The sequence below is a fragment of the Balaenoptera acutorostrata genome, unplaced genomic scaffold (genome assembly GCF_949987535.1).
Source record: "Balaenoptera acutorostrata unplaced genomic scaffold, mBalAcu1.1 scaffold_748, whole genome shotgun sequence".
Lineage (NCBI taxonomy): Eukaryota > Metazoa > Chordata > Mammalia > Artiodactyla > Balaenopteridae > Balaenoptera > Balaenoptera acutorostrata.
This window is the reverse complement of record NW_026645824.1, coordinates 67,648-91,132: the sequence shown is the minus strand read 5'-3', so window position 1 is coordinate 91,132 and position 23,485 is coordinate 67,648. Positions and strand designations below refer to the sequence as shown.

General features: G+C 37.6%; 1 protein-coding gene and 1 long non-coding RNA gene across 2 annotated transcripts in view; one reads left to right on the top strand and one right to left on the bottom strand.

Moving 5' to 3' along the window:
• Positions 1–23,485, bottom strand: part of LOC130706709 (ELKS/Rab6-interacting/CAST family member 1-like) — a 124,554-nt gene that overhangs the window by 36,408 nt on the left and 64,661 nt on the right. The window contains 3 exon segments of the mRNA XM_057539413.1: positions 131–205; positions 11,835–11,995; positions 11,998–12,250. Of these exon segments, the coding sequence (XP_057395396.1) occupies positions 131–205; positions 11,835–11,995; positions 11,998–12,250 (489 nt within the window).
• Positions 3,548–8,166, top strand: LOC130706711 (uncharacterized). The gene is made up of 2 exons (XR_009006870.1): positions 3,548–3,672; positions 5,971–8,166. It is a non-coding gene; the product is annotated as an uncharacterized LOC130706711 (long non-coding RNA).

The window sequence follows — 23,485 nt, the reverse complement described above, 5'->3', positions numbered from 1 at the left end:
ATTTTCATTAAGTCTTACTATTTCTTCTCAGTCTACAAAATGAGCGAACTATTATTACATACCACTTTCTTAAACTCACACATTAAAATGTGAAATGACACATAAGATTCCTTAGGAAGTTCTCACTTACCTTCATTTCGATAACAGTTTGCAGAGCTTTAGTTTTGGCAGAATCAGGGGCATTCTCAAATCTCCGATGCATCTCCTATACAAGAGAAGCAAAAAAGAGAGTAAGTGCCCTCCTTTTCACTCTCATTTTTTCAAGAGGGGAGTGGAGAGGCGAGGGAGTAGTAGTTACATGCAAAGATGACTACCCCGGCCTTGTAAGACACTCTGATCCACTTTCTGTCTTCCTGACCTTTCCCTGCGGACCAGGGAGCACACAGACTGCATTCAGGCTAAGGGGTACAGGGGGGTCCCCGTCTCTGCACACCTGGTTATACACGGTAAGTCACACGGACCCCAGCCACCACAAGAGGTGAAGCTCCAGCACATCTCCAGGTTGTGTGTCACTCTTCCACAGGACTCCAAGACATATTATCAGAACTCCAAACAATCCAAAAAGGGGATTAGAAATAGTCCCTTTTTAAAAGGAGAAATCAGGACTTCCCTGGTGGCGCAGTGGTTAGGAATCCGCCTGCCGATGCAGGGGACATAGGTTCGAGCCCTGGTCCGGGAAGATCCCACAGGCCGCAGAGCAACTAAGCCCGTGCGCCACAACTAGTGAGCCTGCGCTCTAGAGCCCATGAGCCACAACTACTGAAGCCCGCGCGCCTACAGCCCGTGCTCCGCAACAAGAAAGGCCACCGCAATGAGAAGCCCGCGCACTGCAACGAAGACCCAACACAGCCAAAAAGAAATAAATTTATTTAAAAAAAAGAAAAAGGAGGAATCAAAGTAGCCACAGTCCGCACTGCACAAAACTGAAAGCATTTGTGTTGACAACCTCCTTTGCATAGCATCCTCCCCCAGAGCAACAACCACCGGGCTACCTACGATGGAAATCTCTCTCCAGAGGGGCTACAATCAGATAAAAAAAGAAGGTAAGACTGCTGAACAAGTTTTCTAAACAGTCTACAGGTAGCAAACGGCAGAAAAACATAGCTATGTTTTTCAATCCAAATGTCAGTGCGTTCAGGATCAGAAAGGAAGAAAGGAGATGGCAGAATATCACAGTTAGGGTCTTCAAGGATCACCCTGAAGTTACCAGACCTCCTCAGGCTATTTTCTTGTCAGATTCTGGGAATGTCTCTCAGTCAGCCAGTACTTCCAGAGTACCCTGGTACAGCCCCTAGTGATGGCAGAGAATACAGATGGATATTTTCCATCTGAACAGTGCTGGTGAAATTCTAGCCCTGCCCTCTGCTCTGCCCATTTGACATGTATATAGATGTTTACTAGGTCACTCAAACTTATTTCATCCAAAACAAAACTCGTCATTTTCTCCTCTTTAACCTAGCCCCTCCTCTGAAGACTGATGAGTCTCGCCCATCTCCTTAAATGGCATTACCCTCCCGGTGGTTCAAGCCAAACAGCACAGTGTCTCCTTTCATTCCTCCCACATCTTCACTTCCTACCACCTTCTAGAGCAGGTCCTAATTGTTCCAGCTTCAAAAGATTTCTTGAATTTATCATTTCACTCCAGTTCCAGTCTAGTTTGAGCCTAGATTACTACAACAGCCTCGAGTTAAGTTTCCTTTCATTTCCTATGTCCATTTTAAAGAAAGCAATGGTGTACTCTAGATAAAGCATCAACAAATCACGGCAATAGTCTGTTTTCAATCCTTCAACGAATTTCCTATTTACTTCTCACCCTCTACAAGGTCAACACAATCTGATCATAACAGATAGAAGACTAGCCCTCCTGTCATAAACTATGTTAAAATTAGACAAAAATGCATAAAGCAACTGGAAAACAAGCAGCACAGGAGTATGATCCTTGAGAGAAGAGAAACTAACAAGGTTATGGTCCGGACTTGCTATCCAATATGTGATGCAGGGAGAGGAAGACCAAACAGAAAACAGCAGTCCCGCAGAGCTCAGAAGACAGAGCAGTGGGTAAGAGTCCCAAAGACAGGAGAAATGTGCAGAGCAGAATGACACAGAGGAAGAAGCCAGCCAGAAAAGCAGCAGTGTCTGATCTGACAGGGGTCCCCTGGAGTCTTTGACCAAATACTAAGCCTGCATGTACAGGGAAAGACTCCACAGTGTCAAACAACAACTACCAGAGAGCTATGAGTTGAGCAACTACCTGAACTCACATGGGGCTGGGAAGAATTCAAGCTCCAAAGAGCCAGAGTGGAGAGAACATCAGAGGCACTCAGCAGAGACACCAGAAAGGCCACGTCTTAGGAGTAGAGACAGTCTAGCCCTGGAGGGAAGGCTACCTAGACTAGAGCCAACAGAGTGTAAAAGCAAGTCTCGTTAAGGATCGAGTTAATCCACAATTAACCCCTGCAAGATAAAACACTTCATTAAGACAGTAAAATGCAGAACACATTAATCCAGGACAAAATCTGAACACATTAGTTCAGGCCATAATCACCTCTCACCTGCATTAAAACAACAAACTCATCAGTTACCCCCCAGCCTCCAGTCTGTCCACACTGAATCTACTCCCTACACTGTAAACAGGTGATTAATTGGGCACACAGATATTAGGGAAATTTCCAAATGCTTTACAGTGAAACTATTACAATTTCATTTTAAACTCTAGCAAGCTTATCAGCGATATATAAGGAAAGAAATCCATTTGAATAAAAAAAAATCCTCCTCTGCTAAGGAACTAGGGTGCACTTTAAACCATTCGCAGGCATAAAGCTTTCCTGTTAAGAGCTTGTAAAACCTATCAGTCCTAACAGATCTCCATTCAAAGGCCTGCGCATTAAAGCTCATCATGAACACCTCCTGCAGTCAGTGGGCTGACCAACTCCCCTTTCCCAGAGAGCACATCGAGCCTCTGACTCCTGCACCGTTAATAAAGGGAGAGGACTCTGGGAATAAAAAAGAATGTACCATTCAGACAAGTGTAAGAAGTCGAATGTCCTAGTGCTTGCTTTATTTCGCTCTTTTTAGCCTGAAAATTTTCACTCTACACAAATTAAAGAAAGCCCAGAGATTCATACAGGTAGAATTATCTGGATCTTGTTATACTGTCAACTGTGGTACACGGTAGAAAATGTGTTCAGTTCCTCTCACTGATTTAATAAAGAATAATGACTAGAGAAAGAAAACAAACAAGTTAGGAACAAAATTTCTCCGTTGTTAGTAGTTTCTTTCTTTTTAAAAGGAAGTCAACATTTACTTACACAACTGAGAGAAAGGAGCATTTGTGACTGAAAAGTAGTACTTAATGTCTGAAATTTCTTTCTTTCAAGTTTCAGGTTTTAGCCTCCAGCACCCTTGGTTCAAGGGTAGACGTCCCTTCAGCAGATTTCAATCCTCCACACAAGTTCTGGGTTTACTGTACTCCACACGGAGAAGTGAAGAAGGAACCCTCACTACTCCTCCTGTACCTCAACTCCAACGTTGTCAGACAGCACTGCATTTTGACCCTTCACCATCTCAAGTAACAGCATGCTTCTGAGAAAACATACCTTCCTGTCAAAATGGAAATGAGGTACAAATGACACAACAACAAAAAAAAAAGATGAGGAAGGATAACCTGAATCAGTAAGTTATGCGATGCAACTGTTCACACTTTCCAAAATCACTAGGAAAGGGAAAACTAACTAGGGATCTTTTTTCTTTTTTAATTCTTCCTACTCTTTGTCCAAGGTTTCTATTTTTTTTCTATATATGTTTATTTCTCTTTTCTTCCCTCTAACCTCCTCTGCTCTTACCTGACAACTGCCAAAGATACAGATGGGCATTCCTCAGACATGTTAGAGCCAAAATTCCTAGCCTAGAACCTAGTTAAAGAATAGGGCTTTTTTTTTTTTTTTAAAAACATCTTTATTGGAGTATAATTGCTTTACAATGGTGTGTTAGTTTCTGCTTTATAACAAAGTGAATCAGCTATACATATACATATATCCCCATATCTGACACCTTTTTTTTTTTTTAACATCTTTATTGGAGTATAATTGCTTTACAATGGTGTTAGTTTCTGCTTTATAACAAAGTGAATCAGTTATACATATACATATGTTCCCATATCTCTTCCCTCTTGCATCTCCCTCCCTCCCACCCTCCCTATCCCACCTCTCTAGGTGGTCACAAAGCACCGAGCTGATCTCCCTGTGCTATGCGGCTGCTTCCCACTAGCTATCTATTTTACGTTTGGTAGTGTATATATGTCCATGCCACTCTCTCACTTTGTCACAGCTTACCCTTCCCCCTCCCCATATCCTCAAGTCCATTCTCTAGTAGGTCTGTGTCTTTATTCCCGTCTTGCCCCTAGGTTCCTCATGACTTTTTTTTTTTTCTTAGATTCCATATATATGTGTTAGCATACTGTATTTGTTTTTCTCTTTCTGACTTACTTCACTCTGTATGACAGACTCTAGGTCCATCCACCTCACTACAGATAACTCAATTTCATTTCTTTTTATGGCTGAGTAATATTCCACTGTATATATGTGCCACATCTTCTTTAGCCATTCATCTGTTGATGGACACTTAGGTTACTTCCATGTCCTGGCTATTGTAAATAGAGCTGCAATGAACATTTTGGTACATGACTCTTTTTGAATTATGGTTTCCTCAGGGTATATGCCCAGTAGTGGGATTGCTGGGTTGTATGGTAGTTCTATTTTTAGTTTTTTAAGGAACCTCCATACTGTGCTCCATAGTGGCTGTATCAATTTACATTCCCACCAACAGTGCAAGAGGGTTCCCTTTTCTCCACACCCTCTCCAGCATTTATTGTTGTAGATTTTTTGATGATGGCCATTCTGACTGGTGTGAGATGATATCTCATTGTAGTTTTGATTTGCATTTCTCTAATGATTAATGATGTTGAGCATTCTTTCATGTGTTTGTTGGCAATCTGTATATCTTCTTTGGAGAAATGTCTATTTAGGTCTTCTGCCCATTTTTGGATTGGGTTGTTTGTTTTTTTGATATTGAGCTGCATGAGCTGCTTGTAAATTCTGGAGTTTAATCCTTTGTCAGTTGCTTCATTTGCAAATATTTTCTCCCATTCTGAGGGTTGTCTTTTCATCTTGTTTATGGTTTCCTTTGCTGTGCAAAAGCTTTGAACTTTCATTAGGTCCCATTAGTTTGTGTTTTTATTTCCATTTCTCTAGGAGGTGGGTCAAAAAGGATCTTGCTGTGATTTATGTCATAGAGTGTTCTGCCTCTGTTTTCCTCTAAGAGTTTGATAGTGTCTGGCCTTACATTTAGGTCTTTAATCCATTTTGAGTTTATTTTTGTGTATGGTGTCAGGCAGTGTTCTAATTTCATTCTTTTACATGTACCTGTCCAGTTTTCCCAGCACCACTTATTGAAGAGGCTGTCTTTTCTCCACTGTATATTCTTGCCTCCTTTATCAAAGATAAGGTGACCATATGTGTGTGGGTTTATCTCTGGGCTTTCTATCCTGTTCCATTGATCTATATCTCTGTTTCTGTGCCAGTACCATACTGTCTTGATTACTGTAGCTTTGTAGTATTGTCTGAAGTCAGGGAGCCTGATTCCTCCAGCTCCATTTTTCGTTCTCAAGATTGCTTTGGCTATTCGGGGTCTTTTGTGTTTCCATACAAATTGTGAAATTTTTTGTTCTAGTTCTGTGAAAAATGCCAGTGGTAGTTTGACAGGGATTGCATTGAATCCGTAGATTAAGAGTAGGGCTTTTAAACCGCAAACACTGCTGCAAATCTTAACATGAGAGCATTTGCACTAAACAAGGTTTGTTGACTAAAATATTATAGAGACCAAAATTAACATACGTGTAAATGTTTTAAAACAAATTAGTATTTTAATTTCTGTTTTTTTTTTTGGCCATGTCGTGCATCATGCGGATCTTAGTTCCCCGACCAGGAATCGAACCCGTGGCCCCTGCAGTGGAAGCACGGAATCCTAACGACTGGACCGCCAGGGAATTCCCAACAAATTATTTTATTCATCACAATAGGATCTACATTTCAAAAAAACAGGAGCACGTATAGAACTGAAATATTTATTCAGCCTATAGACAATGCTTGGTATGCATATGGATAGCCGATCCAAAAATTCCATAGCCAATTCAGGTATGTTCTGCCAACAGACTGAGAACCAAACTTTGGTGTATCACAGAATCACCTGTAAAGCCTGTTAAAACTCCATACGCCTGGCCCCAGGCACTAACCACGTCTTGACTGTAGTTCAGTATGTGTCCAACAGATGTCTTCACGCTTCTATCCATCAAAGGAAAGGCACTCCAGTAAACAATACAAAATCTAACAGTAAGTCACGTAACAATGTAATTTCAGTACAAACAGAAAATACAATGCTTAATTTAATTTTTGTTTTTCTTCTTTGGCTTTTATTTGGGGGAATTATTTACCTGCTATCTACAGAGTCATGTTCATAAACAAAATGGAAAACTAATCACAAATGTTCCTGGATATGAGTGCCATTTTTTTTTTATTTTTATGAGTGCCATTTTAATGTTACTGTATTTCATCAAATCTAAGATGCCACTGATTGTAAGGTAAACCACTGTTTAATGTGCTGGAAAGAAAAGAAGGAAATGCCTCCAAATAAACCATGACCCAAGCTTCTATCATTCAGAATTTTTATTTTATACTGATTGCAAGACCCTTTTTTACTTATTTAACCATAAAGTTTAATCATATATCATTTTGAACTGTTTTATAACTTTCTCCATACCAATAACTGTTTCAATGCTGGTTCACAGCATAATATTACTGAAGACATACTGAACAACAGCTAAAGTTAACATGAGAAATAGCAACAATACTCACAACATTGACTAAAATGAGCAGCTGTTAACTGTTTGTGAGTACACAGGCAAACAAATCAAGCAGGACTGTGGCCTTGGTGACAGAGATTTTAAGATGCCATCAAGGATAAGACTTATTAACTCAATTTCATACTGTTGAGATGGGAAAAACTATGAGTCTTGGAATTGATGAAAGCCCGCTTTTTTAAAAGATGGACAATAATCCAATAATAATAAAATCTATGGATATCCCAGTGTTGCCAGCTCTCAATTCTTTCTGCCTTTCTTGACACACTAGTGATATAATGCACAATAGCCATTTCAAGTCACCACTCACCCAACCTAGAGTTGTTAAGTTCTTTATTAGACTTCCTTGTTCACTCGTAATTCTCCCTCCCCCATTTATTCTCAACACAGCCAGAGTAGATTTTAAAAGCTAAACTAGATCACTCCCTTGATTAAACACTGGTGCAGTTTTCTCTTGCACTTTGAATAAAATTGTTGCATTACCTGCAGGGATCCTGAAGGCAAGTGCTTTGTCTCCTAGAGGGCATGGATTTTTGTTTTGTTCACTGCTACTATATTTCCTTGTGCTCTGCACATGGGTTAGTGCCCAATAAATATCTGATGAATGCAATCAATGACTCTGGCCCTGGCTACCTCTTCAACCTCTCATCTCATGCCTGTTTTCCCCTTAGACAATATGCTTTTGTCCTCTAGTCTCCTTGCTGTCTCCTGAAAACTTCTCATCCGGCCTTTGAAACTGTTAACCTTCTTCATGAAATGATTTTACCCAAATGCTCAGCAAGACTGTTTCAACTTTCTTCAGATCTCCCTTAAAGGGCACCTCCTCAAAGATGCTTACCCTGTTTATCCCCTCTCCCAACATAATTAGACTCAACTAATTTATTTCCTCTCATAATTATGTTTATTGTCTCTCACCAGATTTTTAAGTTCTAGGAGGGCACAGACCATGTGTTCTGACATGGAAAATGTATACCCAGCGTGTATCCCAGGGTCACATACATTCTAGAAGCTCAATGGATGTTTGTTGAGTAATGAGCAAAGAAAGGCTGTGCCGAGTGCCTCTAGCACCTTGTCACTCTGGAAACGAAACAGTCAAGCCACATGTTACAAAGCTTTACTCCAAATTACCATTTTAGCTTCTGTTACCTGTATTTTCTAACATACACAAATTTAATTGTTTAAGCCTCTTGCTATAGCAATAAAAGATTCTTTCCTGTCTCAAGATTGTATTAAAACCTTTTTCTTACATTCTCTTCTAGTGTTGTTATTTTTTAACAAGTAGCTCTTTATTTCATCTAGAACTTAATTTGATGTAACTATGTACTGTTTTCCAAATAGATGGCGATTATTCCCAAACATGTATCATATGCTTAAAACTATATTATTTCTGGGTTCTATTCTGTCTCATCAATCTAGCTATCTATTACTGTGCCAGTACCACAGATTTTAATATCACTGGGTTTAAAACACATATATCGGGGCTTCCCTGGTGGCGCAGTGGTTGAGAATCTGCCTGCCAATGCAGGGGACACGGGTTCGAGCCCTGGTCTGGGAAGATCCCACATGCTGCGGAGCAACTGAGCCCGTGAGCCACAATTACTGAGCCTGCGCGTCTGGAGCCTGTGCTCCGCAACAAGAGAGGCCGCGATGATGAGAGGCCCGCGCACCGCGATGAAGAGTGGCCCCTACTTGCCGCAAATGGAGAAAGCCCTCGCACAGAAACGAGGACACAACACAGCCAAAAATAAATAAATAAATAAATGAAAACTAGTAAATTGGCCACATAAGATCTTAAAAAAAAAAACAAAACACATATATCATGAGCTGCTTAAACAAGTGTTCCCGCACTGTTCTTCTTGCAAAGAAACTGCAACATCATTTGGGCACGCGTCAAGAATATTCCTATTGGGATTACACTAAATTCACAGAGTTGGGGGAAAGCAGCATCTTTATATTAATGTTCCCATCTACATTGTAATGAAAATTTAGCCCTATCCTTTCCATTGTCGTTACTGATATTATTTATTCCATTTTCCTTATCTAACAGCACTGCCTAACACTTCCAGAATAATGTAAATACTGATGAACAGTATCTTTGCCGCTCCCTAACTTTAATGGATGCGTCTTAGTATACGTCAGAGTAAGCGCAATTCTGGCTACTAGTTTAAAATATGTTTATAATACATATTTACTGAGTTTTATTTAAATCATGCTATAAAGGTATCATTCCATCCTTATTTTTAGTTCATTTGGTTTAGTTTTCAAAGTGTCTAACATTTTATCTAACGTCTTTGAGATAGCTATCAAACACTACGAGGTTATCTTTTCCTTTCACCTATTACAAATTATAACTGTGAATGACATATTGAGCCATTCTGGATTCCTAGAATAAACTCCTTTTGGTCAGAATATTATCCTTTTATCATAATGCTGATTTTATCTGCCAATATCTTATTTATAACTTCTATACCTAAACTCATAAGCAAAACTGGTTTGGGGTTTTAGTTTGTTTTCTAACCTTCGTTAGGTTTTAGTATCCAGTGGTCACACTGGAGAAAAAAGAATTGGAAAAGCTATCCTTCTTTCTGTAAGCTCCAGGCTTAAACTTCTTTCCCTACATTTCAACTTATTCAACCAACATTTCTTGAGTACCCACTGTGCATTTGTTAAGACACTGACAAGATAAAATTTCATATATATATATATACACATCCTTGGTGGAAAAAATTAAGTGCACAATGAAGAAACACACATGGAAGTATACTATAATATTACTGGCTCATCTACATATATGTATAGAGCTGCACAAGGAAGACTTCACAGAAGAACTGCAATTTGCGCTAAGTCTTGAAGGCAAGTAGGAGACAAAGAAAGGAGAACCAGCATTCTAAACATGTGTTCATGAAGCAATCACTTCTACTTGCTCTTAAATAATTTTAATCCATAGGACTGTGTTTCCTGTAAGATGACGCTACATTACTAATGGCAACTGGAATTGTGTATTGATACAACTAACAAGGCCTATATTTCTTTCCACATTATGTTCAGAAGTGGGACTTAATATTTGTAGAGCTTGTTACTTCAAAATTAGTCTTAAATTCATGTTTTTTCCTACTACTTGTTCAAATTCACCATATTGCTGGTTGTCCTCTGCCAGAATAACACTGTGGCTTTCCATAATCCTTAACTATTCACTATTTATTAACTCCAAAACTCAAAAATAAATGGGCACAGGTTGAAATATTCAGAACAGAAGGAGTAAAAACGTAACATTCAAAGTTCATCACGATGCTGGTAGGGTTTTCATGCTGCATGCTATCTGAGATGATTACACCTTCTCTTACAATGTTCTATGGCCAGGCTCCAGGTTACCTCATTAAAATATAAACTCTTGAAAGTAAAATGAAAGAAACTCAGGATGGTGCCTACAACACAGTAGTTGATAGAAAATTTTCTAAAACAATACAGTCCAGTAATTTGAAGATTGTAACGCACATAGCTGCAGATTAACCGTAAAAATACAGTATATGCTTCTGGGAGGATAAACTGGTCCAATCACTCTGGGAGACAAGACTGATATTCAGAGTTTTGAAAACGTACACACCCTGAGCAAATTCATTTCTGGAAATTTACACTAAAGAAAAAAATTAATGTACAGGGATATATGGTTAGGGATATTCAGTGCAGCACAGTTTTATAATAATGAAAAATTAACAGTAGTCTAAATGTTCAACAGTAAGAAATATAAATAAATGCAGCAGAACATTATAAATTCAACTGAAATTACAAAACTCTACATGTACTGACAAAGAAAGATGTTCAAGACAAATTATTAAGAAAAGCGGGTAACATTACCTGCATTATGCATCGCTGCACTACCTAATACAGTAGCCACTACCTACACAGAGATACTTAAATTTAAATCTGATTAATTAAATTTAATTTTAAATTAGTTATATTTAAATGAAATTTAAATTTCAGTTCGTCAGTCACACGAACCACATTTCAACTGCTCAACAGTCACACGCAGCCAGTGGCTACCATATTGCAGAGAGCAGATACAGACCGTCGCCATCATCAGGGGAGTCGCTGTTTTGCTGCTTTTAACCGCCTTCCTCACCCTTCATTTAAAAAGGGATTATTCAGACTCGCACTAAAATAGTTCTGAGATTTTTTTTCCCCCTATCCAAATGTGAAAATTATCTGAAGACTCTGACCTCATATAGAGAAGTAGAGCTGTCATTTTTTTTTAATTCAATGTAAGATGAATTCTTCACTTAAGCTTTCTTAAAATGAAGCATTACATAGAAAAGTGAAAAATTATCAGTAGACACAGTGGTCAGCTAAAGTCTGAGTTTCCTCTCTAAAAATAAGTGACAGCATACCTCTGTATCATTCCCTCTAGCTGTGCCTCCAGGGCAGCAAATAATTTTTATCACGGATCTTTTACAGCAAGGCAACAGTTTCCATGGAAACCACAGGGCAAACATCCATTACTGCTGCCTAGGACTTTATAAGCACACCGAAACCGAGGGAATCGCTTACTTTCAATTATTAATATTTTAAAATTGAGCAGTAGTCAGCTACTTTAATTCTGGTTTTGTTGTGTGTGTCTCTATGAACAAATCAATAGATGAGGAACAAATCAAGAAAATTCTGTGCCCCTCTAGCAACAAAATGAGTCTACAGAAATCAGGAGGGGGGGAAAAAAACCCCAGAAAGGTATTAAACCAGTATACATGCCAGCCAATGTCATCTCATACAAGACAGCAAATCAGAACAGAAATCAGTGCAGAACTTAGGTAAGAAAGAAGAAATTCCCTTGCACTAGCTCAGGAGAGCATATAAAATTATCTAGGTTAAAATGCTGACTACTCAGGAAAAAAAGACAGTCATAACAACTGAGAAAGTGGCCACTCACCTCTCTCAACAGAGTGTTCTCTTTTTCCTTCTGCTCCAAAAGGCTTTTGAGGTGGTGGACATGCATCTCTGCCTCTGCCAGTCTCCTTGTTCTCTCATGGTCCTCCTCAGTAGCCTTAGCAGAAAGCCCCTTGCTCTGCAACATCTCCAGAAGCTTCTTGTGGATTCGTCCCGAGCGTTCAGGGTTTGCTTCTGAGTCTCAATCCGCAGCTCCATCTCCTCCAGAGTCTTTCGAAGGAGGAACAGCTCCTTGGCCTGCCGCTCATGCTCAGTGTGCAGCCTCTGAAAGTTCTCCTCCGTCAGCTCTGCCACGCAAGGCTCACCAGTCCTACTGTTACTATCCTGTTCAAACAGCTGGTTCAGGTCCCTCTGGATCCGCAATTCATCCTGGAGAGCCTGGACTGTCATTTGCATGTGCTGGTATAAAGACAAAAAAGAAAACCCAAATGAGCTTTCCTCCTCAAGTAGCAGAAACATTAAGCAGACTACGGGGAATGAGAAAGCAGCTACCACAGCTCTCAGAACCCTGCATTTAGCAAATGAGGATTCACATTATTCTGTTTTACACTGTCTTTAAAACTGATTGAGATAATCTGTAAAATGTCAGTAATTTAATTTGTGTTTATTACCAACAGGAAACAAGGTCAGTCTGGCAGCTCCTCACTTTGCTTGACTAAATAAAGACACTGTTCCAGATTAGCAGAAGGTATTACACGGAACTGAAGGTGAGGAGTGGGGAAAGGCAGGGGAAACCTATAGGAATACGGACACATCATACAAAAAATTTCACCAAAAAACACAAAGGATGGCAAAATACAAAATGACTTTTAAGTGCTTTACAATTAAGTTAGCACATTAAATAATAAACATATGAGTGCATGCCAGAATGTGCTTAGCACTCCTTATGTGTTAATTCATTTAATCCTCACTATAACACATGTACTATTATTTGAATTTTATTGATGATGACACCAGGCACACAGAGACTTAAATAACTCACCCCAAGATCACACAGTAAGTGACAGAGCTGGCATTCGAATTAAAGCAATTCTCGCAGCCCACTGAAGCTAGTACCCAAAGGTAATTAGATAACTTGAAGCTTTAAAAACAAAAAACAAAACACAAAAAACTGAGGCTGTGTGTGCTATTTATACAGAAGAAGATAACAATATAAGTGAGTAATTTGAGTAATTAAATGAAAATGTTAGTGCAGATAAGCTAGTAAAATGTTCCAGAGGGTATATCTTTAGCCCGTATCCCTAACGAAGGTATATGAACCTTTAATCTGAATGGATAAATTCTAGAACATTATACAGAGAACCTAAAAGGAAGTTACATCAAGAATCATGTTTTTAGAAATGAAGAAGCAACAATAGAAAATCACCCTTTGTATTCAAGGTATTCAAGGTCTGGCAGTGTGCCGCAGTGGAAGGAAACTAACCCACAATCAGAAGACAGGAGTTTTAGTTCCATCTCTCACACTAAAGAGCAACCTAATTTGGAACATATTGCCATCTTTCTGGGTTTCAGATTCCTCATATTTAAAGTGAGGCTATAAATGCCTGCACCATCTTTTCACAGAGCTAATAATATCATTGAAATCTTTGTGGCATATATGTTAAAACAGACATTGTTTAAAATTTTTGGCAAACTGCAAAACAGCAGTAAATATCTCAAGGAAACGATCTGGCAAGTGTACAAAGACGCTCACTGTTGTTTATACCAGCGACAAAATTAGAAACAACCTAAATGGATATTAATAGGTGATGAGTTAAGTAAATGAGAAATGTCCACCCAGTTTAATACTATGCATCAATTTTTTTAAATGTAGATTTATATTTACTGATAAAAACTACAGTTACAACATATTAAGAGTAAAAAAAGCAGATATATAATAGCAAGTATAGGATGACTGCGATTCTAATTTTTAAAAAGTATAAACATGCAGAGAAAAGTCTAAAAGGATGCAAACTATTACCAGTGTCTGGGTATGGGTAGATTTTACATTTTTCTTCATACTTTTTTGTACTATCTAAATCCCCTACAGTAAGCAAGTAATCAATAAAAAGGGACATTTTTACCTTTAAAAATAAGAGAAAAGACTTCAGAGATGCCTGCTTGGCTGTGTTCAATTTGCTACCACTTTGGTTAAAAGGGAGGGAACAATAAATATTTACTATTTACTATAAATAAAAAATATCATAAGAAATAAAAATACTTCTGTAATGTTACACAAGTAATAATTAATGGTTATTTGGGGGAACAGAGGAAGACAAGACGGGAGGAAGGGAGGAACGAACTGGAATCACTGGGGGACAACATGTAAGAAAACTTTATTATATTCCGCATAAAAATTTTTTTAACTGAGGTGTAACTGACATTGAAAAGTTTTTAATAATAGTTTTATTGAGACATAATTCAAACATGCCATAAAGTTCACCAGTTTAAAGTGTGTAAGTCAGCAGTTTTCAGCATATTAAAAGTTATACATTGATCACTACTATCTAATTCTAGAACACTGCCATCACCCCTTAAGAGAAATCCCATATACATCTGCAGTCACTTCCCAGCCACTTCCCATCTTTCTCTCCTCCTAACCCTCCCTCCTCTTGAATTTGAACTAAATGTATGTACTACCCACCCAAAAATTAAATTAAAAAAAATGCCTAATGATATTTTTCAGCCTCAAAAAGGAAAGAAATGCTGCCACACGCTGCCACATGGATGGACACTATGCCAAATGAAATAAGCCCGTCACAAAAGACAAATATTACACGAGTCCACTTACATGAGGTCCCTAGAGCAGTCTACCTCACAGAGACAGGAAGCACAAGAGTGGTTGCCAGGGGCTGGGGAGACGGGAGACGGGAGACAGGGAGTGACTGTTTGATGGGTGCAGAGATTCAGTTTTACAGGATGAAGAATTGTGGAGATGGATGGTGGTGATGGCTGCACAACAGTATGAATGTACCTTATGAACTGTACACCTGAAAATTGGTTAAGATGGTAAATTTAACATGGTGAATGTAAGCTGTATTTTACAACGATTTTAAACACTGGGGAAAAAATATGCCTGCCATAGAATTCCAACGTGTTGATATTAAATAATTTACTTATAACTATTGATAAATATTTAGTTTGGTTCTCATTTTCCACTATTATAACAGGCACCTTCACATGTGTATCTCTGCACATTTATCCAAATTTTTCCTGGAGATAAATTCTGAAAGGTGGAATTCCTGGATCAGAGGGTATGCAGTTATGATTTTAATACACACAACAAATTATCTCTAAAAGGGTCTGTACAGATTTAAACTTCCACCAAACGATGTCTGAGCACTTTCCTATACCTTTGACAACTGGGTATTTTCCTTCTTCTCTTTCTTTTTTGGGCTTTCCTTCGATTACCAGTAAGACTGAATATCTATTCACATATCTACAGACGCTTTGTATTCCTTCCTTTGTGACTCATCTGTTCTTGTTCTTTGCTCATTTTGTTTTGGGGACATTTAACCTTTCTCCTAATCCACTTTAAGATCTTTTTATATTTGGAAAACCACCTTTTGCCTGCTGTGCATGTTACAAATATATTTCCAAATCTGTCATTTTTCTTTTAACATAGTTTATGGCAACTTAAATACAGAATTTTTTTAGTGCAAAGATAAGAACCTCTTCTTTTACAGTTTCTGGTTTTGGTATTATGCTTAGCAAGTAGTGAACTTTCAATTATGGCAGTCTTCAAACTCTCGAAAAGCACTGGCTTTTTCTTACGAAAAATAAATTTACAATAAAATTATCAGGTATTTGAATTCATGAATATGATTCTTTAAATAAATTTAACTACCCGCATCATGCTGTAAAGATTCTCAACAGTTGTTGGAGTTCAAAATCCTTAATAAAAAGATGTGTCAAATTGCTAATTCTCTGAAGCCTATAATCAACCTCCAGTTTCATTCGTTACCTTTGGAAGTCAAAAAATCCAAATAAATTCTGAGCAAGTTTATCCCACAGGGAAATATCAGAAGTTAAATTCAACAATGAAACTGATTTCTAGGTACAACTGTCCCTCCTTTTCTGGACACTCATCACCAAATTCATTCAAATCAGGAGAAACAGATGTTGATGACAGCTAACAGTCTCACATACACTTTAGCACTTGTGATTATACTAGTATGGCAAGCACTGTTTTGGTGAAGAAAGGAAATACAACGACTAATGTGCCCTGCTTCTTCAGCTCTGCTTCTTCAGCTCTGCTTGCACCCATTTTACTAGAATACAGAATTAAAATGATGCTCTGACTGGTAGCCGAGAAGGCTACACAGCAATTTTCTCCATTGAAATGGGAATCAGCACCCCTTCTTTAGGCTACATTCAAGCTAGATTCACTTTACTAAAATTCCTGCCAACTCCCCTGGGAGAAGAAAGAAGCAGCAGGCAATAAGCCAGGCTGCTCTTTCTCTAGCACATTCATACTGAAGATAAAGGGAGCATATCTGCACATATCACAGACATTTACCATGACCGACCAAAAACACATGCTGAATTTAGCAGGACAATCTCAGTTGTCAGATATTAGGAAAATTTCTATTTGGGAATTCTGCTCATGACACTCTCCAAAATGATCTCACACTTCTCACATGCCAAATTGTACACCAACACTCACTAGTCTACTTCTGCTCACTCTAACACTCAGCTTGAGCTGGAAGACTGGAAGAATAACTGCTTAAAATTTAGTCCAAGGATTGTACTAAAATTACACCAAGCTGTATCTCAATGAAATGGTAGGATGTTGTGAACAATAGTAATGAAAATTCTTAAATCTCTGATAGGGTTTATGATCATTTTTTAGAAAAATACATCTCAAAAACAACAAAACATCACAACAATGCTTCATATATTTTAGACAAATATCAGAAGCTCTTCTGAGGCAAAACTTCCATTAGTTTCTCTGAACAAGAGAACGCTTTGATCCAGTTTATCCTGATTTCTAAAATGACAGAACCAAGGAGTCTAGAGCTATTTTTAGTTACAGAAAAAGAATATTATGGATACATGAAAACGGTCATCATCACAAACATTATACTGTATCCCAGAGAGTTCAATGCACTATTTGTCAAGATAACCATTAGAAAAAATACCAGTACTGCATCCTATTATGTTAAATTAAGAACGATTTTTTTTCTGAAACATGTAAATACATACATTGAGGAAACTTTATCAATGCAAGATGCAAAAGAGTTTATAATAATTCTTACTAACATCACCCAAGTCGATCCTCAGGCTCTGTGATGTTCTGATTTGTGCTGTACCGTATGTGTCCCTAAGAAGAGCACTTACCAGCCCAATCTGCAATTTATTTCTTTGTATCTGTCTTCAAGAAAAACTTTCTAGAACTTGGGACTTTCATCTTGTTACTCTAGGGCACGGCACAGTGTTTGGTATAGTAAGTGATCAATAAATTTTTGATGAAAGATTGACAAAAACAAATTTTCACGCATTATTTTGAAAGTAAATGGCTACTGGATAGTAGATGCAAATCAAGTCCCTGGAAAATTATATCTTTCCCCTATAACAGAGAGAATTACTCTTATTCTGTAACAATTAGTTCCTTACCAGCTAACACACAAAAAATTCTATCTCAAATACAAACTGGCCAAAATACTAAATGCAATCCTAATTTTTAAAAAAATGTTAATTATACACTCTGGATTTATTTGTGTTTGATCTGAAGTGAAGAGAAGCATTTTCAAATAATTAACTGTCAACAAGAATCTTTTATACTTTTAATACTATACAACATACACCAAAAGTGTAGGATAGAGTTCTTATCCAAAAACAGAGCTTACAAAGTGGTAAAACTTAATAACTATATATACACACTCACACACCAGCACTATACCTTATTATAACTTTTAAATTAAGAATATTCAAGAACGAGAAATGGGACACATAAAAGCACTTATTATATATGCAACATACTCGAATGAAGTTCAGATTCTATAAGATCACTATGATTTGGATTCATGAATCTTTAATATGAAAAGAAAGTATTCTAATTTCTATCATTTTAGAAGAAACTCAAAGTTTTTTAATGAGTCTGAACCTCCAAGACTGAGACAAAGCAAGAGCCTCTAGGTAGTTCATTTCGTCTGATCATTAGTCTAGTATTCTTTCCGTTGATTCTTTCAGTTGCTGACAAGGATTTATTTTCTGTGCAGCAAAGCACACTGTAAACTCTCAAATATTAAACCAAAACCAAGTTCTCAGACTGATCTAAATAAACACCAGCAAGAGACATACTACAATGCAAGAAACAACCATAGCAGAATTCAAATGGATAGATTAAATTGTTTAAATGAATGCTACTTTGAGCTTATTCTCCTCTAAAAAAGATGTCAGAGTCAAGAAAATGAACAAGCAATTATTCCAGATTCCTAGCAGCTACTCTCTGCTACTGAATCCAGGAGAGAAAAAAGAACATCTGACTTTATGCCAGCATAACCCAGAGGAGAAATTAAAGAATAAACAAAAATACTATCAAAATGGGGAAGTCCCGAGGTCATAATACATTCTATTATTGTGTGCTCATCAAGACAACAACTCAAGTGACAATAAACTGATTTTAGTACAAGTTCTAGAAATTCCAAATAGCTTCCAGTTACCCAAACTCCCATACCATTTACTTACCCCTTAACCTCTACTTAAAGAGTATATGTATATGTATAACTGATTCACTTCGTTACAAAGCAGAAAACTAACACACCATTGTAAAGCAATTACACTCCAATAAAGATGTTTAATAAATAAATAAATAAATAAATAAAATATAAATAAAGAATATCCTCTACCCGATCCCTCACTTTCACTCCCAGCTAAATCCTACCTGTCCTTTCATCCTTAGATCAGGCATTACCTCCTCTAGAAAGCCTGTCTGACTCTCAAACTGAACAAAAGGCAGAAATAGAGAGGAAGGAATGGGTGGAGGAAGAAAAGTACAGAAAGAAGAAAAGATAATATCCCAAACCAGATATTACAGTAGTAAAAATATCATCCTAAGCAATGTCAGGATTGAAGACGTCATTCCATTAAAAAATAACATCAAAATAAAAATTTTTTTAACCTTAAAAGTAAAATCAACCAGCAGAGGGATCCTATAGTAACCATTTCCATAGTGTTTAACTTGAGAATGCTCAGTACTAAGAAAGCAAAGGCAGAATTAAATACAAGGGACCATAAAGGTACTGTTCAGTCTAGCAGCATTTTAAGTATCAACCTCACTTCTTTCTTCATGCTCTACAACCCAAAAGTTTCAAGCACCTGCAACAGACGTCGATGAGGTTAACAAAATTCCCAGATTTAGTCCCTGAAATACTAGTATATAAATCAAGAAGAAGGGTGAAGAAAGAAGGGTAAAGAAAGAAGAGTTAAGCGATACCTATCAGCTGTGAACATGTTAAGAGCTAACCCTGGCAATGCTACAACTGGGAGTGGATTCAGCTGAATAAACACACACCGGAGGCAGCAGCTTGACTGTGAGGTGGCGGGGGGGGGGGGGGGGTCCCTGCTGGCATAAAGCTAACGGGCTAATGCCTGTGTCCCACAGAGCTATGTCAACACTGAAGTCACTGTGTGCCCAAAGCTTTCCAGAAGCTATAGAATTCCTTTTTCCTTTCTTCCCCCCCCTTTTCCTCCAGAGAAAGAGTAGAGGCAAGGAAGACTGATATTGAGGGAGAGTACAAAGAGATCATGACCTTACAATCTTACAGAAAAGCACTCCTGTACACTGCCATTGTTTAAGATGCTTTCACACACACTATCACTAAACTGTGTTAAACTGAAATGAAGCCCATCAAAATTATTTACATAAATAATTCTGTCTTGGGGAGAAAATAGCATAGAACATATACAAAGAACATCAGCTAACCAGAATAAACCAACCAAATTACTCACATTTTTTTTCAAGACTTACCTCTTTAATAATGGGCTTTCTTGTAAAAATCAAATCTACACTAGGCAACTGATAGACTACAACAGTCCACTGTTGTATTTTGTTCTAGAGATACTAAGATCAAGTGCAGTTAAGACAAGAGAAGGAAACCAAAGGTATAAGAATTAGAAAGCAAGAAAGTCATTATACAGAGATTGTAGGATGAAAACTCATAAGAAATTAGACAAAATATCTGTATAATTAAGAGTCCAGCAAGGGACTTCCCTGGTGGTCCAGTGGTTAAGAATCCACCTTCTAGGGCTTCCCTGGTGGCGCAGTGGTTGAGAATCTGCCTGCTAATGCAGGGGACACGGGTTCGAGCCCTGGTCTGGGAAGATCCCACATGCCGCGGAGCAACTAGGCCCGTGAGCCACAATTACTGAGCCTGCACGTCTGGAGCCTGTGCTCCGCAACGAGAGAGGCCGCGATAATGAGAGAGGCCCGCGCACCGCGATGAAGAGTGGCCCCCACTTGCCGCAACTAGAGAAAGCCCTCGCACAGAAACGAAGATCCAACACAGCCATAAATAAATAAATAAAATAAATAAATTTAAGAATCCACCTTCTAATGCAGAGGACGTGGGTTCTGCATCCCACATGCCACGGGGCAACTCAGCTCACGTGCCACAACTACAGAGCCCACCAGAGCCCACGCGCTCTGGAGCCCGCGCACCGCAACGAAAGATCCTACATGCCGCAAGGAATATCCCGCGTGCAGCAACTAAGACCTGACGCAGCCAAAAATAAAACAAATAAATAATTAAATATTTTTTAAAAAAAGAGTTTAGCAAGCCTGGCGCATATAAGATCAACATATAAAATTTAACTGCATTTCTCTACAAGGAACAAATCTTTAAAAAGTGTAATTAAAAAGAGAGAGAAAGAGAATCTTGATAAATAAAACTAAAGAAGCATCTGGGGATAAAATAACAATAAAAAGTCAAACTATTATGGAGAAAATCATAATTGTTTCAAAAGCAAAACACCAAGGTATAAATATTTTTTTTTGTATACAATCCCTTAATTTTTCCATGGCAACCATCAAATAAGGCATATCAAAGACTCTTTTGCACATGCTTCTGTAAAAATGTTAAGTAGATAAAAGAAATCTTCAAAAATTAATAAAATTTTTTTGAAAATCAATTTAGGTAGTAAACAGACAATACAAAAGATTGCTTCATGTTTTAACATCATGTTGAGAAGAAATAAAACCATATGGGATCTTCACGGGGTATTTAAAAGGAAAATACATTTGTTTTCTCGACTCTCACCAATTTTATCACATAAACTCCAATAAATACATGTGTTACCATTATTTTCATTCATCTCCTACATCCATATTTACTCATCGCGTTGTATTTTCAATTTGAATACTTAGGTCTATGACCACAAAATCTTTCACTTCACTTCAGCTGACTGCATACTTTTAGGGGAAAGTTAAACATGCACTTACCCTATGACCCAGCGATTCCACTCCTAGATACTTCCGCAAGAGAAATAAAAACATGGCCACAAACACATCTGTATAAAAATGTTTACAACCGCTTTATTCATAAGAGCCAAAACTGGAAACAACCCCATCAACAGGAGAATGGATAAATTAATTATGCAGTATCCATGCAATGAAAACTACTCAATATTAGGATGACTATGGATACATGCAACAACACGAATAAACTTTAAAAAAAATATATAGTACACTGAGCAAAAGAAGCCAAACACAACAGAGTACAGACTATATGGTTCCATGTATAGGAGGTTCTAGAGCAGGCAAAACTAATCTAAAGTGAAAGGAATTAGAACACTATCTATGTGTTCGGGGCAGGGAAAATACTGATTGGGAAGGAGCTCAAGGGAACTTTATGGGATGATGGAAATGTTCTATATCTTCGTAAGACTGCATTATACGACTACTGGCATTTGTCAAAACTCATGGAACTATGATACGGAAGATCCATGTATTTTGCTGTATGTAAACTATACTCCAACAAAAAATAAATATATTAAAAGAGAAAAAAGTAACAGACATAGGTCAGAAAAGGGAAAAGTAAATAAATATTCAAGAAAATTTCTTAACAAGTAGGAATGACTTCACTTAAAAGAAAGAAGGATAATTTAGTTGATTTTAAGAACACTTCCAGTCCCAGCATGTATTATGCTCTATCACCTAATTCAATTGTAACCCTGCATTCTTAAAAAGGTTAGAGAAGAAAGCAGAAGCTCGGGGCTACAGAGACTCATTCAAATATACAACAACGTATGGAAATCACCATCAACAATTTGCCTTATTTGTTTCAGATCTCTCTCTCTCTCTCCCCCACCCCTCACTGTTGCTTATTTAAAATTCACAGAAGTGATGTCATCTGTTCTTGATTCTCTTTGCAAATTGCTCATGTTACTCAACATAATGTGTCTGAGAATGTAAACTGGTATAGCCACTATAGGAAACAGTAATGGAGGTTCCTCAAAAACTTAAAAATAGAACTGCCATTAGATCCAGCAATTCCACTTCTGAGTTTTTATCCAAAGAAAACAAAAATAACTAACTCGAAAAGATATCCGCACCCCCATGTTCACTGCAGCATTATTTATAATACCCAAGATATAGAAACAACCTAAGTGTCCATCAATGGATGAATGGATAAAGAAAATGTGGTGTGTATATCTATACACATATGTGTATAGATATACACAATGGGATATTATTCAGCCATAAAAAAAAATAAAATCTTACCATTTCGGAGGGGGGGGCAGAACCACAAGCTCACAGGTAGATAACAGATTGGTGGTTGCCAGGGGTGGGGGACAGGGAGTGGGTGAAATGGGTAAAGGGAGTCAAAAGGTACAAACTTCCAGTTATAAAAATATATAAGTCCTGGGAATATAATGTACAGCATGGTGACTATAGTTAATAACACTGTATTACATATTTGAAAGTTGCTAAGAGACTAGATCTTAAAAGTTCTCATCCCAAGAAAAAAAAGTTCTTTGTAACTATGTGTGGTGATGGATGTTAACCAGACCCAGTGTGTTGATCATTTTGTAATGTATCCCAATAGCAAAATATTGAAACTAATATAATATGTCAACAATACTTCAATTTTTTAAAAACGTGTTTGAGATTTCTCCACACTGATATACATAACTCTAGCTCGTTCACATTTATGAACTGTATAATACAGGTTTCACAATTCCTTATCCAAAATTCTAAAATCCAAAGAGCTTTAAAAAGACTTAAATTTTTCTCCAAGCTTAATGGAAAAACCTGACTAAACTGCTATGAGGCTATTTACCATTTATTTATCCAATTTAATATGAATATTCCTAAGTTTTGCTACAGATTTAATATGTTTGATTACTGGGTATTGTCCAGATCCCAATGGGAGTATTACACAATATACAGTTTATGTACTGGATTACCTTTCAAAATCTGAAAAACATCTAAATTCCAACATACATGTGCCCTAAGTATTTTGGAGAAAGGGACTGTGTACTCATATTCCATTTTGTGAATAAATACCAACTTACCCACTCACCTACTTGAGGAACAGTTAGATGTTTTTCCACTTTTTTCACTGTTACGACAAGCACATGTACATCTACCTGTCTCCTTGTGCACATGTGCAAAAGTTTCTCTCAAGGAGACACACAGAAATGAAACTGCCA